Source organism: Zonotrichia albicollis, chromosome 33 (genome assembly GCF_047830755.1).
Source record: "Zonotrichia albicollis isolate bZonAlb1 chromosome 33, bZonAlb1.hap1, whole genome shotgun sequence".
Lineage (NCBI taxonomy): Eukaryota > Metazoa > Chordata > Aves > Passeriformes > Passerellidae > Zonotrichia > Zonotrichia albicollis.
In genome coordinates this window covers 3,214,408-3,240,336 of record NC_133851.1, presented here as the reverse complement: position 1 = coordinate 3,240,336, position 25,929 = coordinate 3,214,408, and the positions used below count along the sequence as shown (strand labels likewise).

Below are 25,929 nucleotides of genomic sequence, written 5' to 3'. Positions count from 1 at the left end.
GCCGCCGCGGCCACGCCCCCCAGCCAATCCCCGAGCTGCCTGCCCGGCGCGCAGCTCTCTATTGGTTACTGTGGCCGCCCGTCACGCGGCGAAGCCTATTCCCATTGGCTGAGAGGGCCGGAGGGGCGGGGCCGCCCTCCCAGCGGCGGGGGTGGGGCCGCCGCCTCCATCTTGGCGGAGCGGCGCGTTCGGGGGTCCCGGCCCGGAGCGGGGGGGCGGGTCCGGACTGGACTGGGGGGTCCCGGTCGGACTGGGGAGGGGTCCCGGTGTCGTCTGGGGGGTCCCGGCCCGGAGCGGGCGGGCGGGCCCGGTTTGGGAGGTTTGGGGGGTCCAGGCGAAAATTTGGGGTCCTGGCCTGGTTTGGGAGGTCCTGGCGTGGACTGGGGAGTCCCTGTGGGTGCAGCCCCTAGCGGGGAGTGCAGAATTTTGGGGAGGTCCCCTTGGGTACAGACCCTAGAGGGGAGTGCAGGATTTTGGGGTCCCCTTGTGTGCAGCCCCTTCAGGGCAGTGCAGAATTTTGGGGGGGGTCTCCTTGGGTGCTGCCCTTAGAGGAGAGTGCAGGATTTTGGGGTCCCCTTGGGTGCAGCCCATAGAAAGGAGTGCAGAATTTTGGCAGGTCCCCACGGGTGCAGCCCCTGCAGGGCAGTGCAGGATTTTGGGGTCCCCTTGGGTGCAGCCTCTGCAGGGGAGTGCAAGATTTTGGGGTCCCCTTGGGTGCAAGGCAGTGCAGGATTTTGGGGGAGTCCCTTTGAGTGCAGCCCCTGCAAGGCAGTGCAGGATTTTGGGGGGGTCCCTTTAGGTGCAGCCCTTAGAAGGGAGTGCTGGATTTTGGGGTCCCCTTGGGTGCAGGGCAGTGCAGGATTTGGGGTCCCCTTGGGTGCAGTGCAGTGCAAGATTTTGGGGCATCCTTTTAGCTGAAGCCCTTTTAGGGCAGTGCAGGACTTTGGGGGTCCCAGCCTTTAGAAGGGTGTGCAGGATTTTGGGGTGTCCCTTTGAGTGCAGTCCCTTGAAGGCAGTGCAGGATTTTGGGGGGGTCCTTTTAGGTGCAGCCCTTAGAAGGGAGTGCTGGATTTTGGGGTCCCCTTGAGTGCAGGGCAGTGAAGGATTTTGGGGAGTCCCTTTAGGTGCAGCCCTTAGAAGGGAGTGCTGGATTTTGGGGTCCCCTTGGGTGCAGGGCAGTGCAGGATTTTGGAGTCCCCTTGGGTGCAGCCCTTGGGGTTGCTCTGTAGAACTCGGGGCCCCCCAGGGTGTCGCCTCTCGCAGGTTTTGGGGGTCCCCCGAGGTGTTCCCTTTGAGGGGGGCTTTTGCTGCGTTTTGGGGTTCATTCGCCTGTGCTAGCAGGGTTTGGGGGTCCCCAAATTAATCACTGCAGGAGAGGGTCCTCAAGAGGTTTGGGGGGCTTTGGTACCCCCAGAAATCAGGGGGAGGTGTTGGGGTGCCCCGAGGAGCCCCTGGCTTGGGGTCACTCAGGAACCTCATTTTTGGGGTGACATTGAAGACCCTGTTTTGGGGTAACTCTGAGCCCCACCGGTTTGGGGGTGACCCCGAGGCCTCCTGGTTTTGGGGGTGACCCCTGCAAGCCCCTTTTCGGGGTGCCCCCAAGCACCCCCACATTTGGGAGTGCCCCAAACCCTGCTTTTGCCGTATCCCCAAGACACCCCCATTTCTGAGTACCCCCTGACCCCGCCCCCGTTTTTGGGGTGACCCTGAGGACCCCCCGTTTTTGGGGGTGACCCGGTGGCCGTTTCGGGGTGCCGGGGCCATGGCGTGGGCGCTGAAGCTGCCGCTGGCGGACGAGGTGATCGAGTCGGGGCTGGTGCAGGATTTCGACGCCAGCCTCTCGGGCATCGGGCAGGAGCTGGGTGCTGGCGCCTACAGCATGAGGTACAGGGACCCCAAAACCCACAGGGCACCCCAAAACCCACAGGGCAACCCAAAACAGGGCACCCCAAAAGATCCCAGGGAAGGCAGGGGCCGTGCGGGGAGTGGGGGGCCCCAAAAGGAGCTGGAGGTTGGAGGTGTCACTTCAGCAGTGGTACCCAAAGCAGGAGGAGACCCTGAAATGTCCAGAGGCACCCCAAAATCATGGATCCCCAAAATCCCCAAGGGAAACCCTAAAATCTTCATTGATCCCCAAGGGAAACCCCAGAATCTCCATGGGTCCCCCAAACCCCCAAGGAAAATCCCAAAATCTCTGGGGGTCCCCAGAATCTCCATGGGTCCCCCGAACCCCCAAGGAAAATCCCAAAATCTCTGGGGGTCCCCAGAATCTCCATGGATCCTCAGAAGCCCCAAGGGAAACCCCAAAATCTTCATGGATCCCCAAGGGAACCCCCAAAATCTCAGAGGGTCCCCAAAATCCCCAAGGAAAATCCCAAAATCTCCATGGGTCCTCAAGGGAAACCCTGAAATCTCATAGGGAGTCCCCAAGATCTCTGTGAATCCCCAAAATCCTTCAGGGAAACCTCAAAATCTCCATGGATCCCCAAGGGAAATCCCAAAATATCCATGGATCCCCAAAATCCTCAAGGGAAACCCTGAAATGTCCAAGGGTCCCCAAAATCCCCAAGGGAAACCCAGAATCTCAAGGGGAGTCCCCAAAACCTCAGTGAATCCCAGAACCCCCAAGGGAAACCCTTAAATCTCTGGGGGTCCCCAAATTCCCCAAAGGAAGCCCCAAAATCTCCATGGGTCCCCAAAATCCCCAAGGAAAATCCCAAAATCTCCATGGGTCCCCAGAATCCCCGAGGAAAATCCCAAAATCTCCATGGGTCCCCAGAATCCCGAAGGGAAACCTCAAAATCTCTATGGATCCCCAAGGGAAACCCCACAATCTCCAGCAGCGCCCCAAAATCTCTGTGGATCCCCAGAACCCCCAAGGGAATCCCCAGTATCTCCATGGATCCCCAAAATCCCCCAGGGAAACCCCAAAATCTCCAAGGGTCCCCAGAACCCCCAAGGGAAACCTCAGAATTTCCATGGATCTCGAAGAGAAACCCCAAAATCTCAGGGGGAGTCCCCAGAACCCCCAAGGGAATCCCCAGAATCTCCAGGAATCCCCAAAATCCCGTAGGGAAACCCCAGAATCTCCATGGATCCCCAAGGGAAACCCCAAAATCTCTGGGGGTCCCAGAATTCCCAAAGGAAGTCCCAGAATCGCAGGGGGTCCCCAGAATAGCCAGAGGAATCCCCAGAATCTCTGGAGGTCCCCCAAAATCCCCAAGGGAAACCCCAAAATCTTCGGGGGTCCCCAGAACCCTCAAGGGAAACCCCAAAATCCCTGGGGGTCCTCAGAATCTTCGGGGGTCCCCAGCATGGCAGGGGGTGCCAGGGACATGGGAACCCTGAACTGCGCCAGAGTGGGGGCGCCAAGGGGGGAAATGGGGGCGTGGGGTGGAATTGGGGCTGGAGTAGAGATGGAATTGGGGTTGGAGCTGGGATGGAGTTGGGAAGGAGTTGGGGAAGGAGTAGGATGGAGCTGGGATGGAGTTAGGATGGAGTTGGGATGAGTTTGAGATGGAGTTGGGTTGGAGTAGGGATGGAGTGGGCGTTGGGGCTGGGATGGATTTGGGGTGGAGCTGGGATGGAGTAGCGATGGAGTTGGGATGGAGTTGGGTTGGAGTTGTAATTGCAGTTATGGCTGAAGTAATGCATGGAGCTGTGTTTGGGACTGGGATGGATTTAGGTTGGATTTGGGATGCGGTAGGGATGGGTTTGGGATGGATTAAGGATGGATTTGGGATGGATTTGAGATGGGATGCTGTTGAGATGGATTCAGGATGGAGCTGGGATGGACTCGGGATGGACTCGGGATGGACTCGGGATGGATTCGGGATGGATTTGGGATGGATTTGGGATGCTGTAGGAATAGATTCAGGATAAATTTGGGATGCAGTAGGGATGGATTTGGGATGGTTTCGGGATGCAGTAGGAACAGATTCAGGGTGAATTTGGGATGCAGTAGGGATGGATTTGGGATGGATTTAGGGTGCAGTAGGGTTGGATTCAGGGTACGTTTGGGATGGACTCAGGATGGATTTGGGATGAATTTGGGATGCAGTAGCAATTGATTCAGGATGAATTTGGGATGTCATTGGGATGGATTTGGGGTGCATCCCTCCAGTTGAGGGATGGGTTTGGGATGGATTCAGGATAGATTCGGGATGGATTTGGGATGAATTTGGGATGAATTCCGGATGCAGTAGAGATGAATTCAGGATGCAGTTAGGATAGATTCAGGATGGATTTGGGATGCCATTGGGATGGATTTGGGGTGCAGTTGGGATGGATTCAGGATGGATTTGGGATTAATTCGGGATGCAGTAGGAACAGATTCAGGATGAATTTGGGATGCAGTAGGGATGGATTCAGGGTACATTTGGGATGGATTTGAGGTGCAGGTGGGATGGGTTTGGGATGGATTTGGGATGAATTTGGGATGCAGTAGAGATGAATTGAGGATGGACAGATTCAGGATGGATTAAGGATGGATTTGGGATGGGTTTTGGATGGATTTGGGGTGCAGTAGGGATGGATTCAGGATGGATTCGGGATGAATTTGGGATGAATTCAGGATGCATTTGGGATGCCATTGGGATGGATACAGGATGGATTCAGGATGCCATTGGGCTGGAGCTGTGGTTGGAGCAGGGAAGGAACAGGGCTGGAGGGACAGCTGGAATTGTGGTTGTAGTGATGGGAGTCAGGATCAGCAGTGCTCACAGGTGTACCCAGGTGCTCATAGGTGTAATCAGATGTACCACAGGTGACAGGTGTGCCTCAGGTGAGCTCCTGAGGGCAGGCAGGGTCTGGAGCAGAGCCAGGTGGGGCTCATCCTCCAGGTACCAAGTCTCAGGTTGGATTGAAGGCATCCCTGACCCCCCACCACCAGCTCACCTGTCTCAGGTGACTCTCCCGTGCTCACAGGTGTATTCAGATGGCCACAGGTGTGGCCCAGGTGAGCCCCTGAGGCCAGGCAGGGTTCAGAGGCACAACCAGGGGGGCCTCTTCCTCCTGTCACCAAGGCCAAGGTTGGATTGAAGGCATCCCTGCCCCCCCAGCTCACCTGTCTCAGGTGACTCTCTCCCATGCTGACAGGTGTATTCAGATGGCCACAGGTGTATTTCCTTGAGGCCAAGTGTTCAGGGCACACCTGCAGCCCTGAGTTCAGGCAGGGTCTGGGGACAGAGCCAAGTTCCAGGTGGGGCTCATCCTCCGGGTACCAAGATTGGATTGAAGGAATCCCTGACCCCCCCCAGCTCACCTGTCTCAGGTGACTCTCCCCTGTCCACAGCGACGTCCTGGCCCTGCCCATCTTCAAGCAGGAGGAGTCCAGCCTGCCCCCCGAGAGCCAGGACAAGCTGCTGCCCTTCCAGTACGTGCTGTGCGCCGCCACCTCGCCCGCCGTCAAGCTGCACGACGAGACCCTCACCTACCTCAACCAAGGTGAGCCCCACCTGCCCTGCACAGGTGCCTGGATGGGTGGGGGTTCTGCTGTGGAAGGTGTTGTTGTGGTGTTGTTTCCTGCAGGAGTTGATGAGTTTTGGGGTGTTCCTGTTGGGAGATGGGAGGGAGCAGTGCCTGCACCTGGCTGTGCTCGACACAGGTGGAGCAGGAGTCACCTGGGGGGTTCAGCAGGTTGGGGGGGCTGGAGGGTGGTAACAGAGGTGGGCAGAGGTATGCAGGGTGTGTGTAAGGTGTATCTGTACAGGTGTGTGCAGGGTGGTTACAGGTGTGTGTAAGGTGTATCCGTACAGGTGTGTATAGAGGATTACTGGTGTGTGCAGTGTGGTTACAGTGTGGTGTAAGGTGTATCTGTACAGGTGTGTGTAAGGTGTATCTGTGCAGGTGTGTGCAGAGGACGTACAGGTGTGTGTAGGGTCGATGCAGGTGTACAGGATGGTCACAGGTGTATGTAAAGTATATCTGTACAGGTGTATTTACAGGTGTGCCAGGGTGGTTGCAGGTGTGTGTAAAGTGTATCTGCACAGGTGTGTTCAGAGTGGATACAGGTGTGTGTAAGGTGTATCTGTGAAGGTGTGTGCAGAGTGCTTACAGGTGTGTGCAAGGTATATCTGTGTGTGTAAGGTAACTGTACAGGCGCGTGCAGAGGATTACAGGTGTGTGCAGGGTGGTTACAGGTGTACAAGGTGGTTACAGGTGTGTGTAAGGTGTATCTGTACAGGTGTGTGCAGGGTAGATGCAGGTGTGTGTAAGATGTATCTGTGAAGGTGTGTGCAGGGTGCTTACAGGTGTGTGTAAGGTGTGTCTGTGCAGGTGTGTGCAGAGGATTACAGGTGTGTGCAGGGTAGTTACAGATGTACAAGATGGTTACAGGTGTGTGTAAGGTGTATCTGTACAGGTGTGTTTCAGGTGTATTTGTATAGGTGTGTGTAGAGAGGAAACAGGTCTGTGTAAGGTGTATACAGGTGTGTGCAGGATGGATGCAGGTGTGTGTAAGGTGTGTCTGTACAGGTGTGTGCAGTGGATGTACAGGTGTGTGCAGGGTAATTGTAGGTGTGTGTAAGGTGTATCTGTGTGTATAAGGTGTGTCTGTACAAGTGTGTGTAAGGTGTATCTGTACAGGTGTGTGCAGGGTGGTTACAGGTGTGTGTGCAGGGTGGTTACAGGTGTGTGTAAGGTTTATCTGTACATGTGTGTGTAAGGTCTGTCTGTACAGGTGTGTGCAGAGGTCGATGCAGATGTGCAAGATGATTACAGGTGTATGTAAATTATATCTGTACAGGTGTGTTTACAGGTGTGTGCAGGGTAGTTACAGGTGTGTGTAAGGTGTATCTGTACAGGTGTGTGCAGAGGTGTATCTGTACAGGTGTGTGCAGAGGTGTGTGTAAGGTGTATCTGTACCGGTGTATGTAAGGTGTCCAGGTGTGTGTAAGTTGTATCTGTACAGGTGTGTGTAAGGTGTGTCTGTACAGGTGTGTGCAGGGTGGTTACAGGTGTGTGTAAGGTGTGTCTGTACAGGTGTGTGCAGGGTGGTTACAGGTGTATGTAAGGTGTCCAGGTGTGTGTAAGTTGTATCTGTACAGGTGTGTGTAAGGTGTGTCTGTACAGGTATGTGCACTGTGGTTACAGGTGTGTGTAAGGTGTACTGTACAGGTGTGTGTAAGGTGTATCTGTGTGTATAAGGTGTATCTGTACAAGTGTGTGTAAGGTGTATCTGTACAGGTGTGTGCAGGGTGGTTACAGGTGTGTGTAAGGTGTCCAGGTGTGTGTAAGGCGTATCTGTACAGGTGTGTGCTGGGCAGCTCTGCAGGATGGCAGTGACAGGTTCAGGTGTACCTGCTGCTTTCAGGTACAGCTGGAAGGTCTGGGTTGGTGGGACCCCAAATGAAGGAGGAGCTCAGGTGACAGGTACAGGTGACAGAAACCCTCAGGTGCCCTCCTGCCCCCAGGTCAATCCTATGAGATCCGGATGTTGGACAACAGGAAACTCGGGGAGCTGCCCGAGATCAATGGGAAGCTGGTCAAGGTGAGCAGAGAGCTCAGGTACCCCTGGCCAGGTGTGCCCGTGCCCGGGGTACCTGGGCCAGGTGTGCCCGTGCCAGCCAGGTGCCCTCCAAGGCCCTACAGCTGGGTGGGGCTGGGAGATTTACCTGTGTGGGGGAGGAGGGTGGTTCCCTTTGCCCCTTTCTGGCACAGGGAGGGGCTGCACACCTGGCCAGGTGTGTCAGGGCAGCTCCAGGTGATGTTCCCCCGTTCCCAGAGCATCTTCCGGGTGGTTTTCCACGACCGGCGGCTGCAGTACACGGAGCACCAGCAGCTGGAGGGCTGGAGGTGGAACAGACCTGGCGACAGGATCCTGGACATAGGTGAGTCTCACCTGGCTGGGGCGGCTGGGAGGTCCCAGGTGGGCCTCACCTGTGCCCCCCTCCCCCGCAGATATCCCGATGTCCGTGGGCATCATCGACCCCCGCGCGAACCCGACCCAGCTCAACACTGTGGAGTTCCTGTGGGACCCCTCCAAGAGGACCTCGGTGTTCATCCAGGTGAGCACAGGTGGGCACTGCCCCACATGCAGGCGAGGGACAGGTGGGCACTGCCTCACATCCAGGTGAGCACAGGTGGGCTCTGTCCCCCTATCCAGGTGAGGCACAGTGTGTTCTGTCCTGCATCCAGGTGAGGGAAAGCTGGGCTCTGTCCCGCACCTAGGCAAGGGACAGGTGGACTCTCTTCCACATCCAGGTGAGGCACAGGTGAGGCACGGCCTCACATCCAGGTAAGGGACAGTTGGGCTCTGTCCCACACCCAGGTGAGGCTCAGGTGGGCTGTGTCCAACATCAGGGTAAGGGACAGGTGGGCTCTGTTCCACACCCAGGTAAGGGAAAGGTGAGCAGTGCATCACATCCAGGTGAGGACAGTTGGGCTGTGTCCCACATCCAGGTGAGGCACAGTGGGCTCTGTTCCAGATCCAGGTGAGGACAGGTAGGGTCTGTCCTGCATCCAGGTGAGCACAGGTGGGCACTGCTTCACATCCAGGTGAGACACAGGTGGGCTCTGTCCCACATCCAGTTAAGGGACAGGTGGGCACTGCCTCACATCCAGGTGGGGCACAGATGGGCAGTGCCTCATACCCAGGTGAGGGACAGGTGGGCTCTGTTCTGTATCCGAGTGGGCTCTGTCCCATACTCAGGCAAGGGACAGGTGGGCTCTGTCCACACCCAGGTGAGGCACAGTGGGCTGTATCTCACAGCCAGGTGAGGGATGCTGGGATCTGTCCCACACCCAGGTGGGGCCCAGCTGGGCCCTGTCCCACACGCAGGTGAGGCCTAGCTGGGCTCTGTCCTATATCCAGGTGGGCTCAATCCCACACCCAGGTGAGGCCTAGCTGGGCTCTGTCCCACACCCAGGTGGGGCCCTGCCGGGCCCTGTCCCTCGCTGGCCGCCCCACAGCAGGCTCACCTGTCCGCAGGTGCACTGCATCAGCACGGAGTTCACGCTGCGCAAGCACGGCGGCGAGAAGGGCGTTCCCTTCCGCGTGCAGATCGACACCTTCCGCGAGAACGAGAGCGGCGAGTACACCGAGCACCTGCACTCCGCCAGCTGCCAGATCAAGGTGTTCAAGGTACCTGAGCGCCCACCTGGGCTCTGTCATGCTTTGTACTGGTGCCTCTGGAACCTCCCACCTGTAGGAATAACAGCTCCAGTGGTGCAAGTGGTGCAGGTAGTGCAGGTGGTGCAGATGGTTTAGGTGGTGTAGGTGGTGTAGGTGGTGCAGGTGGTGTAGGTGATGCAGGTGATGGAGGTGGTGCAGGGTGCACAGGTGATGCAGGTGGTCCAGGTGGTGCAGGTGATGCAGGTAGTGCAGATGGTGTAGGTGGCCCAGGTGGTGCAGGTGGCCCAGCGGGTGTAGGTGGTGCAGGTGGCACAGGTGGTGTAGGTGGTGCAGGTGGTGCAGGTGCAGGTGGTACAGGTGGTGTAGGTGCAGGTGATGTAGGTGGTGCAGGTGACACAGGTGGTGCAGGGTGCAGGTGATGTGGGTGGTGCAGGTATTTAGGTGATGCAGGTGGGGTGGATGGTGAAGGTGATGTAGGTTGCACAGGTGGTGCCAGTGGTGCATGTGACGCAGGTGATGCAGGGTGCAGGTGATGCAGGTGGTGTAGATGGTGCAGGTGGAGCAGGTGGTGCAGATGATGTAGGTGCTGCAGGGTGCAAGTGGTGCAGGTGATGCAGGTGGCACAGGTGGAGCAGGTGGTGTAGGTGATGCAGGTGGTGTAGATGGAGTGGGTGATGCAGCTGATGCAGGTGGTGCAGGTGACGCAGGTGGCTCACGTGGTATAGGTAGTGTAGGTGATGCGGGTGGTACAGGTATGTAGCTGATGCAGGTGGTGTAGGTGGTGTAGGTGATGCAGGTGGTGCAGGTATGTAGCTGATGCAGGTGGTGTAGGTCGTGTAGGTGATGCAGGTGGTGCAGGTGGTACAGGTAGTGCAGGTGCAGGGAGGGGTCATTTCCGCTCTGGTCACACCTTGGGGTGCCCGTGACTCCACCCCACCTGCAGCACCCCCAAAATCTCACCTTGACTCCTCTTTTCTCACCTGTTCACCTGACGGGTCAGTGGGGTTTGGGGTCCTGCTCTGCTCTCCCCTGGTCCACCTGGGCCAGATTCCATCACCTGTGAGTGCAGGTATAGCCGAGTTCAAGGGAATTTCTGCAGGAATCTGCCAAGGGGCACACCTGGATACCTGTGGAGGGTCCACACTGTGCTTCCAGTGGGATTTGAGTTACAGGTGTATTCAGGTGGTTACAGGTGTCTCCAGGTGGTTATGGCTGTCTCCAGGGAGTTACAGCTGTATTCAGGGGGTTACAGGTGTATTTAGATGGTTACAGGTGTCTCTGGGTGGTTACAGGTGTGTTCAGATGTTTACAGGTGTGTTCAGATGGTTACAGGTGTATTCAGGAAGTTGCAGTGTCTCTAGGTGGTTACAGGTATCTCCAGGTGGTTACAGATGATTTCAAGTGCTTCCAGGTGTCTCCAGGTGTATTCAGGTGATTACAGATGTCTCCAGGTGGTTACAAGTGTATTTCAGGTGTTACAGGTGTATTCAGGTGGTTTCAGGTGTCTCCAGGTGGTCACACCCCTGTCCCTGCAGACACCCGCAGGACAAGCTTCTCCCCAAACTCTTTTTTCCTGTGCCAAGCACCAGGAGTGCTGAATCACCTGCACAACCTGTGGGTGTCGCACACACCTGTGACACCTATGGGTGTCCCACACACCTGTGAGTGTCCCCACACACCTGTGTGTGTCCCCACACCTGTGAGTGTCCCCACACACCTGTGTGTGTCCCCACACCTGTGAGTGTCCCATACTCCTGTGGGTGTCCCCACACCTGTGAGTGTCCCATACACCTGTGAGTGTCCCATACACCTGTGTGTGTCCCCACACCTGTGTGTGTCCCACACACCTGTGAGTGTCCCATACTGCTGTGGGTGTCCCCACACCTGTGGGCGTCCCACACACCTGTGAGTGTCCCCACACACCTGTGTGTGTCCCACACACCTGTGAGTGTCCCACACACCTGTGGGTGTCCCCACACCTGTGGGTGTCCCTACACCTGTGTGTGTCCCACACACCTGTGAGTGTCCCATACTCCTGTGGGTGTGCCCACACCTGTGGGTGTCCCCACACCTGTGTGTGTCCCACACACCTGTGGGTGTCCCCACACCTGTGTGTGTCCCACACACCTGTGGGTGTCCCCACACCTGTGTGTGTCCCACACACCTGTGGGTGTCCCCACACCTGTGAGTGTCCCATACTCCTGTGGGTGTGCCCACACCTGTCCCACACACCTGTGAGTGTCCCCACACCTGTGTGTGTCCCCACACCTGTGAGTGTCCCATACTCCTGTGGGTGTCCCCACACCTGTGTGTGTCCCCACACACCTGTGTGTGTCCCCACACCTGTGATGTCCCCACACCTGTGTGTGTCCCACACACCTGTGATGTCCCCACACCTGTGTGTGTCCCCACACCTGTGATGTCCCCACACCTGTCACACCTGTCCCTCGGCAGCCCAAAGGAGCGGACCGGAAGCAGAAGACGGACCGGGAGAAGATGGAGAAGCGAACGCCGCACGAGAAGGAGAAGTACCAGCCCTCGTACGAGACCACCATCCTGACCGAGGTGAGCTCACCTGCCCACCTGCCTCACCTGCTGCAGGCAGCAGGGCTGTGCTGCTGCCAGACCCCGGCTCAAGGTGTTCGTACCTGCCAGGCAGAACTGGGGCGGACAAGGTGCTCTGTACCTGCAGCAGGGCTCTGGGGACATTACTGACCTGAGCTGGGCAGGTGTGTGCAGGGCCAGGTGTGTGCGGTTGAAGGTGTGTGCAGGGCAAGGTGTGTGCAAGGCCAGGTGTGTACAGGTGTGTGTGTGCATTGCAGCTGTGTGCAGTTACAGTCCCAGGTGTGTGCAGGTGTAGACCAGGAGCGTTCAGGTGTGTGCAGGTGCAGTCCCAGGTGTGTACAGTTGCAGACCAGCTGTGTATAGGTGTGTGTGTAGTGCAGGTGTGTGCAGGTACAGTTCCAGGTACGTGCAGGTGCAGTTCCAGGTGTGTGCAGGTGTATTCAGGTGTGTGTGTGCAGTGCAGGTGCAGCCCAGGTGTGCTTAGATGTGCAGGTGCAGCCCAGGTGTGCTCAGGTGTGCAGGTACAGTCTCAGGTTTGTTCAGGTGTGCTCAGGTGTGCAGGTACAGTCTCAGGTGTGTGCAGGTGTGCTCAGGTGTGCAGGTGCAGCCCGGGTGTGTGCAGGTGTGTGTGTGTGTGTGCAGTGTAGATGTGTGCAGGTGTGCTCAGGTGTGCAGGGGCAGCCCAGGTGTGCTCAGGTGTGTGTGTGCAGTGCAGGTGTGTGCAGGTGCAGTCCCAGGTGTGTGCAGTGTAGATGTGTGCAGGTGTGCTCAGGTGTGTTCAGGTGTGTGTGTGCAGTGCAGGTGTGTGCAGGTGCAGTCCCAGGTGTGCAGGTGCAGCCCAGGTGTGCTCAGGTGTGCTCAGGTGTGCAGGTGCAGCCCAGGTGTGCTCAGGTGTGCAGGTGCAGTCCCAGGTGTGCTCAGGTGTGCTCAGGTGTGCAGGTGCAGCCCAGGTGTGCTCAGGTGTGCTCAGGTGTGCAGGTGCAGCCCCGGTTGCCCTGAGCTCACCTGCCATGCCCGCAGTGCTCGCCCTGGCCTGAGGTCACCTACGTGCCCAACGCGCCCTCGCCCGGCTTCAACAGCTCCCACAGCAGCTTCTCCATCGGGGACGGGTGAGCGGGACTGGGAGTGCTGGGAGCGCTGGGAGTGCTGGACTGGGAATACTGGGAGTGCCAGACTGGGAAGACTGGGAATGCTGGGAGTGCCAGACTGGGAATGCTGGGAGTGCTGGGAGTGCTGGGAGTGCCAGACTGGGAATGCTGGGAGTGCCAGACTGGGAATACTGGGAGTGCTGGAACTGGGAGTGCTGGGAGCACTGGACTGGGAACTGGGTGTACTGGAAATTGGGAGTATTGGGAATTGGGACTGGGAGTACTGGAACTGGGAGTGCTGGGAGTGCTGGGAGTGCTGGAACTGGGAATACTGGGAGCACTGGGAGTGCTGGGAGTGCCAGACTGGGAGTGCTGGGAGTGTTGGGAGTGCCAGACTGGGAGTGCTGGGAGCGTCGGGAGTGCTGGAACTGGGAATACTGGGAGTGCAAAACTGGGAATTCTGGGAGTGCCGGACTGGGAGTGCTGGAATTGGGAATACTGGGAGTGCCAGACTGGGAGTGCTGGGAGTACTGGACTGGGAACTGGGTGTGCTGGAATTTGGGTGTACTGGAACTGGTAGTGCTGGGAGCTGGGGGGTGGGTCAGACGGGGGGATGGCACCAGTGCCACCCCAGTGACCCCAGGGCCGCCCCAGTGTCATCCCTGTGCCACCCCAGTGACACCAGTGCCACCCCAGTGACACCCCAGTACATCCCAGCGACCCCAGTATCATATCACTGTCATCCCAGTAACCCCAGTGCCATCCCACTATCACCCCTGTGCCACGCCAGTGACCCCAGTGCCGCCCCAGTGTCATCCCTGTGCCACCCCAGTGACACCAGTGCCATCACAGTGTCCCTAGTACCCCAGTGATCCGTGTCTCGGTATCCCAGTGATCCCAGTATCCCAGTGTCCCCAGTGCCCCGTGTCCCTCTGTCCCAGTGTCCCCAGTGCCCCGTGTCCCTCTGTCCCAGTGTCCTTCTGTCCCAGTGTCCCCAGTGTCCCCAGTGTCCCTCTGTCCCAGTACCCCAGTGACTCTGTCCCTCTGTCCCTCTGTCCCCAGCAGCGGGTCCCCGAGCCACCAGCCCGACCCCCCCGCGCCCCTGGCTGACGTAAGTACCTGCCCAGGTACCTGCCCAGGTACACCTGGGGCTCCACAGGGGACACTTGGGGTCACCTGCACACACCTGGGAGACCTGGGGGGGAAATCCCACCTGTGCTGGCCCACCCTGAGCTCACCTGAGCTCACCTATGTCCTACATCCAGGTGAGGGACAGGTGGGCTCTGTTCCACACCCAGCTGAGGGACAGGTGGGCAATACCTCACATCCAAGTGAGGCACAGGTGGGCAATGCCTCACATCCAGGTGAGAGACAGGTGGGTTCTGTCCCACACCCAGGTGAGGCACAGGTGGGTTCTGTGGAACCACTTCCACATCACCTGGAGTTATTTCTGGGTCCCACCTGCCCAAGGGTTCCTTTCCCACTGTGCTGCCCCACCCTGGGCTCACCTGTGTCCTACATCCAGGTGAGGGACAGGTGGGTTCTGTGGGAACACTTTCACATCACCTGGAGACATTTCCAGTCCCACCTGCCCAGGGGTTCATTCCCACCTGTGCTGGCCCACCCTGGGCTCACCTGAGCTCACCTATGTCCTACATCCAAGTGAGGCACAGGTGGGCTCTGTTCCACACCCAGCTGAGGGACAGGTGGGCAATACCTCACACCCAGGTGAGAGACATGTGGGTTCTGTCCCACACCCAGGTGAGGCACAGGTGGGTTCTGTTGTTCCACACCCAGGTGAGGCACAGGTGGGTTCTGTGGAACCACTTCCACATCACCTGGAGATATTTCTGGGTCCCACCTGCCCAAGGGTTCATTTCCCACTGTGCTGCCCCACCCTGGGCTCACCTGTGTCCTACATCCAGGTGAGGCACAGGTGGGTTCTGTGGAACCACTTCCACATCACCTGGAGACATTTCCAGTCCCACCTGCCCAGGGTTTCAATTCCCACCTGTGCTGGCCCACCCTGGGCTCACCTGAGCTCACCTGTGCCCCTGGCTGGCCAGCCAGGTCACCTGGCAGCACCTGTGTCCCCCCAGACGCTGCTGCCCACCTGGAGCCCGCAGGAGGCTCAGCAGTGGCTGCACCGCAACCGCTTCTCCACCTTCTCACGGCTCTTCAGGAACTTCTCAGGTGAGTTCTGCCCTCACCTGGCCTGGGGCACCTCCCCTCCCCTCACCTGGGCAGGGGCACCTCCCCTCCCCTCACCTGGGCAGGGGCACCTCCCCTCCCCTTACCTGGGCTGGGTTTCCTCCCCTGGGTTGGGTCACTTGCCCTCACCTTGGCCCGGTCTCTTCTCCTCACCTGGGCCAGGTCACCCCCTCTCACCTGGGCTGGGTCACCTCACCATTTGGGGTGAATTTTGGGGCAAATTTGAGGTGAATTTGGGATGAATTTTGGGGTGAATTTCAGCTGAAGTTGGGGTAAATTTAGGGTGAATTAGGGGTGAATCTGGAGTGACTCTGGGGTGAATTTGGGATTAATCTAAGGGGAATTTTGGGGTGAATCTGGGGTGAATTTTGGGGTGAATTTGTGGTGAATCTCGGATGAATTTGGGATGAATTTTGGGGTGAATTTGGGATGAATTTTGGGGTGAATCTGGGTGAATTTTGGGGTGAATCTGGAGTGACTAGTGAATTTTGGGGTGAATCTGGAGGGTGAATCTGGGGTGAATTTGTGGTGAATTTGGGATGAATTTTGGGGTGAATCTAGGGTTGACTCTGGGGTGAATTTGGGATGAATTTTGGGGTGAATCTAGGGCGACTTTGGGGTGAATCTGGGGTGAATTTGTGGTGACTGGGTGAATTTAGGATGAATTTTAGGGTGAATCTGTGTGAATTTGGGGTGAGTTTGGGGTTGAATTTGGGGTGAATCAGGTGAATTTTGGGGTAAATCTGGGGTGAATTTGGGGGTGAATCTAGGGCAACTCTGGGGTGAATTTGAGGTGAAAATGGGGTGAATTTGGGATGAATTTTGAAGTGACTTTGGGGTGAATTTTGGAGTGAATTTGAGGGGTGAATCTGGGGTGAATTTGGGATGAATTTTGAGGTGAATTTTGGGGTGAAGTTGGGGTGAATCTCGGTGAATTTGGGGGTGAATCTAGGGCAACTCTGGGGTGAATCAGGGTGAATCTGGGGTGAATTTGGGGGGTGAATCTAGGGTGAATTTTGGGTTGAATCTGGAGTGAATTTTGAGGTGAATTTGGGGTTGAATTTTGGGGTGAATCTGGGGTGAATTTTGGGGTGAAGTTTGGGTAAATTTAGGGTCAGTTTGGGGTGAATTTGGAGTGACTCTGGGATGAATCAGGTGAATTTTGGGCTGAATCTGGGATGAATTTGGGGGTGAATTTTGGCGTGAATCTAGAGCAACTCGGGTGAATTTGAGATGAATTTGGGGTGAATTTGGGATGAATCTGGGTGAATTTTGGGGTGAATCTGGGATGAATTTTGGGGTGACTCTGGGTGAATTTTGGGGTGACTCTGGGTGAATTTGGGGCTTTGGCAGGGGCAGACCTGTTGAAGCTGACACGGGAGGACGTGATCCAGATCTGCGGCCCCGCCGATGGCATCCGGCTCTTCAACGCCCTCAAGGGCAGGTGGGGCTCACCTGGGGGGGCTGGGACACACCTGGGGGGGGTCAGGACTCACCTGGGGGGGATCAGGACACACCTGGGGAAGCTGGGGTCACCTAGGGGAGCTGGGACTCACCTGGCCCAGCCTTTCCCCATCCGAGTCAGGAATTCAGAAGAATTTTGGGGATGGAAGTCCAGATTGGAGAGAGAAATTGGGAATTGGGAATTAGGAATTAGGGATTAAGGATTGGGGATTGGGAATTAGGAATTAAGGATTAGGAATTGGGAATTAGGGATTGGGAATTAGGGGTTCTTTGAGTTTGAGACTCCAGGCCAGGAGCTGCTGCTGCTCCAGGTGCTGTCTCCACCTGGGACCTGCCCAGGAGGTTCCCAAAGGGGCTGGGTGTTCCTCACACCTTGCCCTAAAATCAGGGGTTGGACACACCTGGAGCATTTTGGGAGGATGAGAGGGACAGAGAGCCCAGGTGGGAATTCCAGAGGTACCTGGATCCTCAGGTACCTGACAGGGCCAGGGGAGCACCTGCAGGTGAGAATTCCAGGGAGGCATCATCAGGTACCTGCCAGGAAAGAGGGCCCAGATGGGAATGGCTGGGAATCATCATCAGACACCTGATAGGGAGAGAATGTCCAGGTGGGAATGGCTGTGGAGCATCTCAGGTACCTGACAGGGACAGGGGAGCCCCTCCAGGTGGGAATGTCTGAGGAGCATCATTAGATACTTGACAGAGTGTCCAGGTGGGAATTCCAGGGAAGCATCCTCAGGTACCTGACAGGGACAGGGGTTAGGGTGGGAATTCTCAGGTGGGAATTCCAGAAGAGCATCCTCAAACACCTGACAGGGACAGGGGAGCACCTGCAGGTGGGAATTCCAGGGAAGCACCCTCAGACACCTGCCAGGGACAGAGTGTCCAGGTGGGAGTTCCAGAGGAGCACAGTGGGACACCTGAGAGGGTCAGGGAGCTTCTCCAGGTGGGAATGGCTGAGGAGCATCTCAGGTGCCTGACAGGGACAGGGAATCCCCCCTGGATTCCAGGTGGGAATTCCAGGGAAGGCTGACCAGGGTCACTGAGGGCACACCTGGGGCTCAGGTGGGAGCTCCCAGGGGTTGAGATGGGCTCACCCAGCTGCTCCAGGGCACACCTGGGGCTCAGGTGGGCACAGCCCAGGGGTCGGGATGGGCTCCCCCTGGGGACACCTGGCAGGGGAGGGCAGGGCAGGCAGGGGCAGCCCCAGGTGACCCTCACCTGTCCCAGGATGGTGCGGCCCCGCCTGACCATCTACGTGTGCCAGGAGTCGCAGCAGGTGAGGGAGCCCCAGCACGAGCACGAGGACGGCGATGGAGGCAGCGGCACCTTCTTTGGTGAGGGGGGCAGGGGGGCACCTGGGGGGTGGGACTCACCTGGGGGGGCAGGGAGCACACCTGGGGGGGATTGGGAATCTGGGATCACACCTGGGGGGCTTGAAGCTCACCTGGAGAGCAGGAACCTCACCTGTGGAATTGGGAATTGGATCACTGCTGGGGGAGCAGGGACCTCACCTGGGGGGGCTGGGACTCACCTGGGGGTTGGGGGAGGGGCTGGTTTGCAGCATTCCTGTTTTCCTTGGCACAAACGCACCTGAACAGTGCAGGTGCTGCTGCTCAGGGACACGGGGAGGTTTGTGGGGACAGGGGTGGAAATGCCACACAGGACACGGTGACAGGGCATGGTGACAGACAGGACACAGGTGACAGGACATAGTGCCAGGACACGGGTGACAGACAGGACAGGGGTGACAGGACACAGTGCCAGGACACGGGTGACAGACAGGACAGGGGTGACAGATAGGACAGGGGTGACAGGACACAGTGCCAGGCAGGTCACTGTGATGGATCACGGTGACAGACAGGACAGGGGTGACAGGATGTGGTGCCAGGCGGGTCACAGGTGACAGACAGAACACAGTGACAGGACACGGGTAATGGGCAGGACACGGTACCAGGCAGGTCCCTGTTAGGAGCACAGCAGTGCCCAGCCCAGGTGGCCATGGTGGCACACCTGGGCAGGTGTGGCTGTGCTGTCAGGAGTCCTGTGCCCGCAGTGTGCCACGCCGTGTACCTGGAGGAGCTGGCACACCTGGGCAGGTGTAGCTGTGCTGGCACACCTGGGCACACCTGTCAGGTGTAGCTGTGCTGTGCTGGCACACCTGGGCAGGTGTAGCTGTGCCATGGTGGCACTTTGGGGCACGTGTGGCCATGCTGGCGCACCTGGGCTCGGGCTCACCTGCCGGGTGCCGTGCCCACACTGTACCACGCCATGTACCTGGAGAAGCTGGCACACCTGGCAGGTGTAGCTGTGCTGGCACACCTGGCTCACCTGGCAGGTGTAGCTGTGCTGTGCTGCCACACCTGGCTCACCTGGCAGGTGTAGCTGTGCTGTGCTGGCACACCTGGGCTCACCTGGCAGGTGCCCTGTGCCCGCAGTGTACCACGCCGTGTACCTGGAGGAGCTGACGGCGGCCGAGCTGGCAGAGAAGCTGGCACAGCTGTTCCGGGTGCCCGCCCAGCACATCCAGCACATCTACAAACAGGGCCCCACGGGCATCCACGTGCTGGTCAGCGACCAGGTAACCCCACCTGGCCCAGGTAACCCCACCTACCCCACGGGCACACCTGGCACCAACCTGCCCCCTCCCCCACGGGCATCCACATGCTAGTCAGCAACCAGGTAACCCCACCTGGCCCAGGGAATGCCCACCTGCCTCACAAGCACACTTGGCAGCACCAGGTAATACCTACCTGCCCCAGAGCACACCTGGCAGTGCCAGGTAACCCCCACCTGCCCCATGGGCATCCATGTGTTGGTCAGCGACCAGGTAACCCCACCTGGCTCAGGTAACCTCCACCTACCCCAGGGAATGCCCACCTGCCCCAGGGCACACCTGGCACCAACCAGGTAATGCCCACCTGCCTCACAAGCACACTTAGCACCAGGTAATGCCCCCCTGTCCCAGGGCACACCTGGCACCAACCAGGTAACCCCCATCTGCCCCAGGGCACCCCTGGCAGCAACCCCCCTTCCCCAGGGCACACCTGGCAGTGCCAGGTAGTGCCCACCTGCCCCAGGGCACACCTGGGCACACCCTGGGGGCAGCATCACCTGGGCAGGTGCTGGGAAGGGCCCAAATCAATGAAATGTTCCTGGCTGGTGCTCCCAGAGCTCCCACCTGGCACCTCCCGCCCTCTGGAACGCAAATTTTCCCCAAAAAGCCCTAAATTGGAGCTGTTTGGGTTCGTTTCAGATGATCCAGAACTTCCAGGATGAATCCTGCTTCGTCCTGGACACCCTGAAAGGTGTGTGAGTACCTGGGCTCTGCAGGGCCACACCTGAGTCACAGCTGTGACTCCTCACACACCTGTGTGCCACCCCTGGCCCCTCCCAGCTCCCCTCACCTGTCCTGGCCTTCCCTTGCAGCTGAGACCAACGACAGCTACCACATCATCCTGAAATAGGGACAGGTGAGGGCAGGTGAGGGGCACCTGGACACCTGGACACCCTCCACGCCCAGCACGAGGACACAGCAGAGAGCTGGGAACCCCCAGGTGTGCTCACCTGGCCATCCCCCCTGGCAATGAACTCCTGGACATCTTCTGGAGACCCCCCAGGTGTGGCCACCTGGCCACACCCCCTCGTAATGAACACCAGGAGAGCCCCCAGGTGTTGTTACCTGGCCACCACCCTTGAAAGGAACACCTGGACACCTTCTGGAGATCCCCCAGGTGTGGCCCACCACCCTCAAAAGGAACACCTGGAGAGGCCCCAGGTGTGCTCTCCTGGCCACCCCCCCCTTCGAAAAGAGCACCTGGAAAGCTTCTGGAGACCCCCCAGGTGTTTCTACCTGGTCACCCCCTCTCGCAGTGAACACCTGGAGAGCCCCCAAGTGTGCTCACCTGGCCACCACCCTCAAAAGGAACACCTGGAAACCCTTTGGAGAGCCCCCAGGTGTGGTCACCTGGCCACCCCCCCCTTGCAATGAACACCTGGAGAGCCCCCAGGTGTTGTTACCTGGACACTCTCCTTGGAATGGAACACCTGGAAAGCCCCTGGAGACCCCTCAGATGTGGTCACCTGGCCAACCTCCTCACAGGGAACACCTGGAAAGCTTCTGGAGAGCCCCTAGGTGTTGTTACCTGGCCACTGTCCTTGAAAAGAACACCTGGAGAGCCCCCAGGTGTGGTCACCTGGCCAACATCGTCACAGGGAACACCTGGAGCAGCCCCAGGTGTGGTGACCTGGTCACACCCCTCAAAAGGAACACCTGGAGACCCACCAGGTGTGGTCACCTGGCCACTCCCCTCACAGGGAACACCTGGAGCAGCCCCAGGTGTGGTGCCCTGGCAGCCCTGCCCTCAGGTGCCTCCTGGCATGGACAGGGGGCTGCTCTGCTGCAGCTCTGGGGCACCAGGTGTGCTCCCACCTGGCACAGGTGTTGCCTCCAGGTGGGTGCAGGTGTGGTCTCGTGAGGTCATCAAGAATTCCGGATTTAATTATGGAAAATGGAGGATAAAGGGATAACTGGGGATGGGGGGAGGGCAGGGGGCATTGCTGGGTGGTTTTGGGGAGAAAAGCAAAGATTTGGCTCTTTCTGCTGAATGTGTGCAGTGATTGAAGCGGCTCTGGGCAGGTGTGCAGGTGAGGGATGTGCCCAGGGGTGGGAGGTGAGCCCAGGTCCCCCAGACCTGGATGCTCCAGGTGACACCAGCTCAGCCCATCAGGTGTTTCAGGCAAACAAAAAACAGGAGAAAAGACAATAAACCCCAAGGATTTGATTAAATAAAGCCGGGGTGGGATCCAGGTGTGGCAGGTGATGGCTCAGGTGACACCTGGGACAGTCTGACAGCGCAGGGGGGCAGCACCAGCCCAGGACTGAGCAGCACCCCCAGAATCACCCCAAACATCTCCCCAGAACCATCCCCAGGACCACACAAAAATCACTCAAAACCACCCCCAAATAATCCCCAAAATCACCTCCAAAAATCCCCCAAGACCTCACAAAAATCACTTAAAACCACCCCCAAGAAATGCCCAAAATCACCCCCAAACCACCCCAAAAATCACCTCCAAAAATCCCCCAGGACCACTTGAAAATCGCCCAAAACCACTCCCAAGAAATCCCCAAAATCAACCGCAAACTACCCCAAAATCACCTCCAAAAATACCTCCAAAAACCCCCCAAGACCACACAAAAATCACTGAAAACCACCCCCAAATAATCCCCAAAATCACCTCCAAAAATCCCCCAAGACCTCACAAAAATCACTTAAAACCACCCCCAAGAAATGCCCAAAATCAGCCCCAAACCACCCCCAAATAATCCCCAAAATCACCCCCAAACCACCCCAAAATCACCTCCAAATATCCCCCAAGACCACACAAAAATCACTCAAAACAACCCCCAAGAAATCCCCAAAATCAGCCCAAAACCACCCCCAAGAAATCCCAAAAATCACCCCCAAACCATCCCAAAATAATCCCCCAAATCAGCCCCAAACCACCCCAAAATCTCCCAGATCGCCTCAGGATGGTCCCACAATCACCTTGAAATATCCCTGAATCTTTCCTCTAAATTACCCTCTCACCACCCAAAATTACCCAAAAATCATCCACGGATCACCCCAAATAATCTCAAATTCATCCCCAAACTACCTCAAATTCATTCCCAAACTACCCCAAATAATCTCAAATTCATCCCCAAATCACCTCAAATTCATCCCGAAATTACCCCAAATCACCTCAGATTCATTCCCAAATCCCCCCAGATTACCCCAAATTCATCTCCAAGTCCCCCAAAATTACCCCAAATCCCCCCCATTACCCCAAATTCATCCCTAAATCCCCAGTCCTGCAGGGGGTGTCAGGGCTGCAGCACCCCAGGGCTGCTCCTGGCTCAGGGGGGACACACCTGGCACACCTGACACACCTGGCACACCTGACACACCTGGCACACCTGACACACCTGACACACCTGACACACCTGGCACACCTGGCACACCTGGAGGAGGGGGAGCGCCCTCGTTTGCAGGTTGTACCTGGGATTTCACCTGGAAAAGGTGAGGGGTGGACACGGGGGGGTGTTTGATCCTTTAATTCCCTTTCTTTGGATCCTTTAATTCCTTTTTCCTTGGATCTTTTAATTTGCCTTCCTTGGATCCTTTATTTTCCCTTTCCTTGGATCCTTCAATTCCCCTTTCCTTGGATCCTTTAATTCCTCTTTCCTTGGATCCTTTAATTTTTCCTTGGATCCTTTAATTCCCTTTCTTTGGATCCTTTAATTTGCTTTCCTTGGATCCCTTATTTTCCCTTTCCTTGGATCCTTCAATTCCCTTTTCCTTGGATCCTTCGATTCCCCTTTCCTTGGATCCTTTAATTCCCTTTCCTTGGATCCTTCAATTCCCTTTTTGATCCTTTAATTCCCTTTCTTTGGATCCTTTAATTCCTTTTTCCTTGGATCCTTCAATTCCCCTTTCCTTGGATCCTTTATTTTCCCTTTCCTTGGATCCTTCAATTCCCCTTTTTGATCCTTTAATTCCCTTAACTTGGATCCTTTAATTCCCCTTTTGATCCTTCAATTCCCTTTCCTTGGATCCTTTAATTCCCTTTTCCTTGGATCCTTCAATTCCCTTTTCCTTGGATCCTTCAATTCCCCTTTTTGATCCTTTAATTCCTCTTTCCTTGGATCCTTTAATTCCCCTTTTGATCCTTCAATTCCCTTTCCTTGGATCCTTTAATTTTTCCTTGGATCCTTTAATTTTTCCTTGGATCCTTTAATTCCCCTTTCCTTGGATCCTTCGATTCCCTTTCCTTGGATCCTTCAATTCCCTTTTTGATCCTTTAATTCCCTTTCTTTGGATCCTTTAATTCCTTTTTCCTTGGATCCTTTAATTTGCCTTCCTTGGATCCTTTGTTTTCCCTTTCCTTGGATCCTTCAATTCCCTTTTCCTTGGATCCTTTAATTCCCCTTTTGATCCTTCAATTCCCTTTTCCTTGGATCCTTCAATTTTTCCTTGGATCCTTTAATTCCCCTTTTGATCCTTTAATTCCCTTTTCCTTGGATCCTTCGATTCCCCTTTCCTTGGATCCTTTAATTTGCTTTCCTTGGATCCTTTATTTTCCCTTTCCTTGGATCCTTTATTTTCCCTTTCCTTGGATCCTTTAATTCCCCTTCCTTGGATCCTTCGATTCCCTTTCCTCGGTCAGTGACTCCCAGGTGTGTTCTCACTTCTGCCCCCAGACTCCATCCACACCATTCCTTATCCCTTGCACTCATCTTTACACCATCCGTGTCATTCCTCATCCCACAGCTTGCATTCACCCTTTGTTCTGCATCATCCACACCATTCCTGATCCCAAACCTTGCACTGGTTCATTATTCTGCACCATCCATGTCATTCCTTAACACAAACCTTGCACTCACCCTTTACTCCATCCACACCATCCGTTATCCCAGACCTTGCATTCACCCTTTATTCTACACTGTCCACATAATTCCTTATCCTAAACCTTGCACTCACCCTTTTTTCTGGACCATTCATTATCCCACACCTTGCACTCACCTTTTATTCCCCATTGTCCACGTCATTCCATATCCTAAACCTTCCACTCATCCTTTTTTCTGCACCATCCACACCATTCCTTATCCCACAGCTTGCACTCACCCTTTACTCTGCACCATCCCTTATCTCACACCTTGCATTCACCCTTTACACCATCCATGTCATTCCTTATCCCAAACCTTGCACTCACCCTTTATTCTACACTGTCCACATTCTTTATCCCACACCTTGCATTTACTCTTTATTCTACACTGTCCACACCATTCCTGATCCCAAACCTTGCACTCACCCTTTACTCCATCCACATAATTCTTTATCCCAAACCTTGCACTCACTCTTTATTGTACACCATCCACACCATTCCTTATCCCAAACCTTGCACCCACCCTTTACTCTGCACCATCCCTTATCTCACACCTTGCATTCACTCTTTACACCATCCATGTAATTTCTTATCCCAAACCTTGCATTTACCCTTTATTCTACACTGTCCACGTTAATTCCTTATCCCACACCTTGCACTCACTCTTTATTCCACACTGTCTATGTCATTCCTTATCTCACATCTTGTATTTACCCTTTATTTTACTCCATCCACACCATTCTTTATCCCACACCTTGCATTTACCCTTTATTCTGCACCATCCATGTAATTTCTTATTCCAAACCTTGCACTCACCCTTTATTCTACACCATCCATGTCATTCCTTATCCCTTGCACTCACTCTTTAGTCCATCCACACCATTCTTTATCCCAAAATTTGCATTTACTCTTTATTCTACACTGCCCACACCATTCCTTATCCCACACCTTGCACTCACCCTTTATTCTAAACCATCCATACCATTCCTTATCTCACACCTTCCATTTACCCTTTTTTCTGCACCATCCATGTCATTCCTTATCCCAAACCTTGCACTCACCCTTTACACCATCCATGTCATTTCTGATCCCACACCTTGCACTCATCCTTTATTCTACACCATCCACACTATTCCTTATCCCACACCTTGCACTGGTCCTTTATTCTGCACCATTGTCCTGGTTTACGGCAAATTTGGGAGAAAACCTCCAAAGGATCCCCTCCAGCAAGCAAACCCACACAGCCCCTCTCCCCAACCAGTTTGGGAAGGATTCCCTGGAGAGAAGTGGAAAGAACCTGTTTATTTAACAGGCACAGCATCCCCAACACTCAAAATGAACAATACCAGATGACACCACTCTGAAAAAGATGATAAATTCAGGAAGTCTCCCTGGAGGGTGGTCACTCTGCTCTCAGTCCCTCCGGTGCTGGGGCAGCTGCTGCAGCCACAAGGTGCAAACTCTCGGTGTTTCCCAGGTCCCAGCCCAGAGCAGGTTTGGGTATGTTGTCCTCTTATTGTAAATCTTCCACACCTTCTCGGTGATTTCTCATGGGCAGTTCCTCACAACACTGACTCCTTCTTCATCACAGCACAGCCAACAAACCCCAACCCTCTTCACAGCCAAAAACTCCAACCCTCTTCACAGCACTATTGTAAATCTTCCACACCTTCTCAGTGATTTCTCATGGGCAGTTCCTCACAACACTGACTCCTTCTTCATCACAGCAAAGCCAACAAACTCCAACCCTCTTCACAGCACTCATCCTCATCAGACACAGCTGTGGCTCCTAATCTCTGGTAATTAGTACAGCTGCAACTCCTCAGGGCTTTTTGAGATTACCTTCTGCACTATCTTTATTTTCTCACATTCTATCCCCCCCCCCCATGGGTAGGTCCAGAAAAGGGAAAGGAGAAACAGTCCAGGGAAAATTTGGACTGCTTAGCTAAACTAACTAATGAGCAGAAGCAAAAAGCAAGAGCAAAGCAGAAGCAAGAGCAAAGCAGAAGCAAGAGCAAAGCGAAAAGCAAAGCAAAAAGCAAAAGCAGCACCCGTCCTGTCTCTGTGTCCTGCCAGCCATGGGGGAGCGGCTGAGAG

General features: G+C 55.8%; 1 protein-coding gene across 5 annotated transcripts; it reads left to right on the top strand.

Annotated features, from left to right (window-relative positions):
* The first annotated feature begins 179 nt into the window (after positions 1–179).
* TFCP2 (transcription factor CP2) lies at positions 180–20,051 on the top strand. 5 transcript variants are annotated; one of them, XM_074530596.1, is made up of 16 exons: positions 181–1,033; positions 1,116–1,884; positions 5,294–5,445; positions 7,413–7,489; positions 7,724–7,829; positions 7,900–8,006; positions 8,930–9,082; positions 11,528–11,638; positions 12,659–12,747; positions 13,789–13,837; positions 14,793–14,919; positions 16,291–16,381; positions 17,632–17,738; positions 18,840–18,982; positions 19,658–19,709; positions 19,831–20,051. In XM_074530596.1, the coding sequence occupies exons 2-16, from the start codon at positions 1,763–1,765 to the stop codon at positions 19,866–19,868; spliced, it is 1,524 nt and encodes a 507-aa protein (XP_074386697.1). In that variant the 5' UTR covers positions 181–1,033; positions 1,116–1,762; the 3' UTR covers positions 19,869–20,051. The 5 variants fall into 5 exon arrangements, with proteins under 5 accessions (XP_074386700.1, XP_074386697.1, XP_074386699.1 ...); XM_074530598.1 differs by having other exon boundaries at positions 181–1,043; positions 1,125–1,884; XM_074530599.1 differs by having other exon boundaries at positions 180–1,884; positions 13,792–13,837.
* Positions 20,052–25,929: the final 5,878 nt, after the last annotated feature.